Raw genomic sequence first — 3776 nt, forward strand, 5'->3', positions numbered from 1 at the left:
GGTTTCCCACACATACTGCATCATCTTGCTGTTTTGTAAGTTGTCTCAGGCACTGCATCTGCTCTCGCCTCGGAGCATCATATTCAAGGTTGGATTTTCCAGGTGTAAGACAGTCACGTTTCACACAGAATTCTGGTTGAACAACATTCCCTCTGGATACTACAAAATGCATAACTTTGGAATTAACTTTCAGCCACTCGTGGTCGAGCGTTTACGAGTTCAATCTGCTGGCCAGGAGGTCGCGAGTTCGAGACTCTACTGCTGGCCAGGAAGTCGCGAGTTCGAGACTCTCCGGATTTTCATGAAATGCGCACTGCTTATAATTCCAAACAAGAATGAAACAGGTCTACATTGCTTCTCGGTTTTTTAGCATACATTGGCTTCAATTACAGGACGAAATCTCCACAGAAAACCTCAACCTCCTCACACAACCAACAACAGAATTTACTGTCAAGGGTCTACGCAGGTCAAAATGACGATTTGATTTCCAATGCGGTTGATACGACTGTTTAGTATCTTTTCTTGAAATTTGCGCCTGATTCAATTAAACATAGCTGATAGAGTTCAACAACCAACCTCAGTTACATGACAACAACACCAGGGGAGTGCAAATCGACGGTGATTCAATCCACCGAGGAAGAATGACACTTTGAACAAGCGGTCTAAAACAGCGTCACGTGTCTGAAGAATGAGGAAATAAAAGTGGACACCCCAGATGACAATACTTTGCTAAAAGCCATCGCAAACTGTAGAGTGTTTCTATCGAACTCGTAAAATTTATCGGGTGATGTTGGACAACAGGTGATGTCATGCACTAGAAAAAACTCAAATATGGTGGTGTCGTGCACAAGCATGTGGACAGAAAGTGGGTAGTTTCAAAAGTTTTGGATGATCTGTTAACTGCATTCCTTCAAGCAAAACAGTCCTGCCATCCACTTATTACTGAATAACATGCACGGCAAATATAAATTAATTTGACTTCGAGTTCTATCCGTACAACAACCCATCGCCGGTTCATATCCTCAGCAGGATATGGTTCAAAATGGCATAAATAAAACAATCCAGGCAGATCTACCATCTTACAGAAGCATGTCAAACACACAAACTATCACTTCCGAACCTACGGACGTTACCATATTTTGTGTAGTGCCATTCATTTCCTAGAAGTCCAGCAACGTCTTTGTTATGTCAGATTATTGATTTGACACCCCGGATGGAGTCTGTGGGGAGCTCTTCTTGTTAGTTTATCAAACACACAACTATCACTTCCGAACCTACGGACGTTACCATATTTTGTGTAGTGCCATTCATTTCCTAGAAGTCCAGCAACGTCTTTGTTATGTCAGATTATTGATTTGACACCCCGGATGGAGTCTGTGGGGAGCTCTTCTTGTTAGTTTATGAGTGGTCACGTGTTTAACCGCTATCCGGAGACTCTTTTTGGACCTGTTAGAAGTTGACGCCGCAAACCTTATCCACCCAGGAATGGGTTGTTGCTGACAATCTAAAGTTGAATTCGTGTGAATGGTCTTGGCACGTCTTCGGGCGTACTTATCAGGATGTTATCACAAAATACGCATGTTCAAAAGCTGTCCTGATTTTTCCCGTCAATGTACTGGACACATAGAAGTTGACGCCGCAAACCTGATCCACCCAGGAATGGGTTGTTGCTGACAATCTAAAGGTGAATTCGTGTGAATGGTCTTGGCACGTCTTCGGGCGTACTTATTAGAATGTTATCACAAAATACGCATGTTCAAAAGCTGTCCTGATTTTTCCCGTCAATGTACTGGACACATTGGCAGCCTCGTTATTTTAGATTGGCTTACTGAATACTCTCGAGGCAGTTTTAAGTTGTCTTCTGGGTTCATTTAGGCAAACACCCAAAAACCTACCTAATTGCCTGGTTTAGAGGCACAATGAAGTCCAGTGACCGTCATCGGAACAGAAACGAAAGCGCGCCGAACTTGTATGCTATCACTCCGACCAGTCAAAAGCAGTGATATTAAATTGATGAGCGTCGTCTTGAGACTATTCAATTCTCACTCATTTGTTACATGAAAAGGTACTACCAACCTGCAAAATGTATAACCTTTGAATTCATAAATGTGCTGTGTAATCCACAAACTATTTGAGCGCAAAGAAACTAAAAATATTACCATGTATCTTACTGTAACTGGTTGGGTTCATGATGATGAACAAATAGTTTCCTAATTCCACCCTCAGCTCGTACAGTTCAGCTGCTGCTTCCCGGGTGGACTGCTGTCGGCAGCGCGTCGTACATGGTCATCAGGTAGCTACATAAAATTTGCGTTTTGTTACAATATGTGTCTATTGTTAACTGGCAATAAATTATTCATGTGGTCAAGAGCTAAATACACATTGAAGTGTATGTGTGAAGAACCTTTTTGCTGTTGTCATCGTGTGGCTAACGATCAGCACATATAAAACCATTCCCACAGCGTTAATTTCTAAGAACATATCTCCAGAGAACATCATATCCGGCGTCAATGATGATTTTCTCCGACATTCATTATTCCTGGTGATTCCTGGAAGTTACAAAAAAGTGTACAACATCGTAAAAAAATAACGCTATTGGCATTTTTTGCCTCATTGGTTGACGAAGGGCACCAACAGATAAAGTTTTCCAATTTTTCTTCCATACCAGCATAACTAAGAAATGATAAAATAATTGAGACAACTACTCTAGTTGTTTTATCCAGCATCTGCCACTGTGTTTATACAAAGCATACGTAGAATGAAAAATCGGTGGTCCAGCTGTGTTCGACATGACGCTGACTTCAATCATTCCAAAGCTGTTCATTTTACACAAACAGACATACAATATGGAAGGGGAAAAGCTAACTATTAGGCGTCTCTTTGATTTACCAGAAGGAAAGTCGGGGTTTCCATCCGGAATGAGATTTCTCGGTGCTTTTCGAATATAGACTGCTCTCGGATTGTGCGTGAAAAATTTGATGAATACTCGATGGACTGAATCACATACAGGATTATTGTTTGTGGAATTGCTGGTTTGCTTATGTTGTAAACAATGAAGACAGTGAAACAAGACCTCGTAATGATTGCGGATGCTAAATACTAGAAAATAGTCAGCGTGAGTGGACTGCACCTTGTAGTTTTAATGATTGTTATTCCGCATAATTCCACATCATATATATTACTGCTGACCTACAATAATCAAACACTCCTGCGCATATCTCAATTTATTTGTCTCATCGCTCACAATATATTGCAGATACTACAGTTTATTCCCCAACAATTTTTGCGTCGCTTGCCATGGACTCACATTTCCTAAGCCAAGGTTGATACGGTTAAACTGTACGATCGTAAGGGTAGTCGGCATTCTTTCGGTTACTCTGACCATCGCGTACAAGAACACGGACAAAACTTTCCGATTCAGCATATTTTTGGAGTGTCTGGAATGTATTGCCTAATGACCCTATTCGGGGACACACTTGATGTCATAAATCTGTACAGAGCGTCGGCAGTGTTGCAACATTTTTCCATTTTTTCCATTTTACCCTTTATATAAGACTGAGTTTGCTTAGATGCTCAAGATGAAACTCAGTTTTACCAAAACCACATTTATCTAAATAGATGTCTTGCATTCTGCCAAAAATCGGCCAAATGATTTGAATATTTGGTTTGATTATAGTCACCAATGAAAGCGTGCCACCATCAACGTAACTTGAATAACCTACCTAACATACGTTATACTAGTTAGATGTCATCGCCAGAACCCTGTGAAGCTTATG

The 3776-nt window shown here is 40.9% G+C and overlaps 1 protein-coding gene across 1 annotated transcript in view; it reads left to right on the plus strand.

Annotated features, from left to right (window-relative positions):
• The window catches only part of T265_14107 (hypothetical protein), a gene marked incomplete at both ends in the record, with an annotated part of 20972 nt that extends 18743 nt beyond the window's left edge, over positions 1-2229 (plus strand). Inside the window, one exon of the mRNA XM_009172077.1 lies at positions 2227-2229. Within this exon, the coding sequence (XP_009170341.1) occupies positions 2227-2229 (3 nt within the window). The remainder of the gene's footprint in view (positions 1-2226) is intronic.
• Positions 2230-3776: the final 1547 nt, after the last annotated feature.

The sequence above is a fragment of the Opisthorchis viverrini genome (genome assembly GCF_000715545.1).
Source record: "Opisthorchis viverrini unplaced genomic scaffold opera_v5_144, whole genome shotgun sequence".
Taxonomy (NCBI): Eukaryota; Metazoa; Platyhelminthes; class Trematoda; order Opisthorchiida; family Opisthorchiidae; genus Opisthorchis; species Opisthorchis viverrini.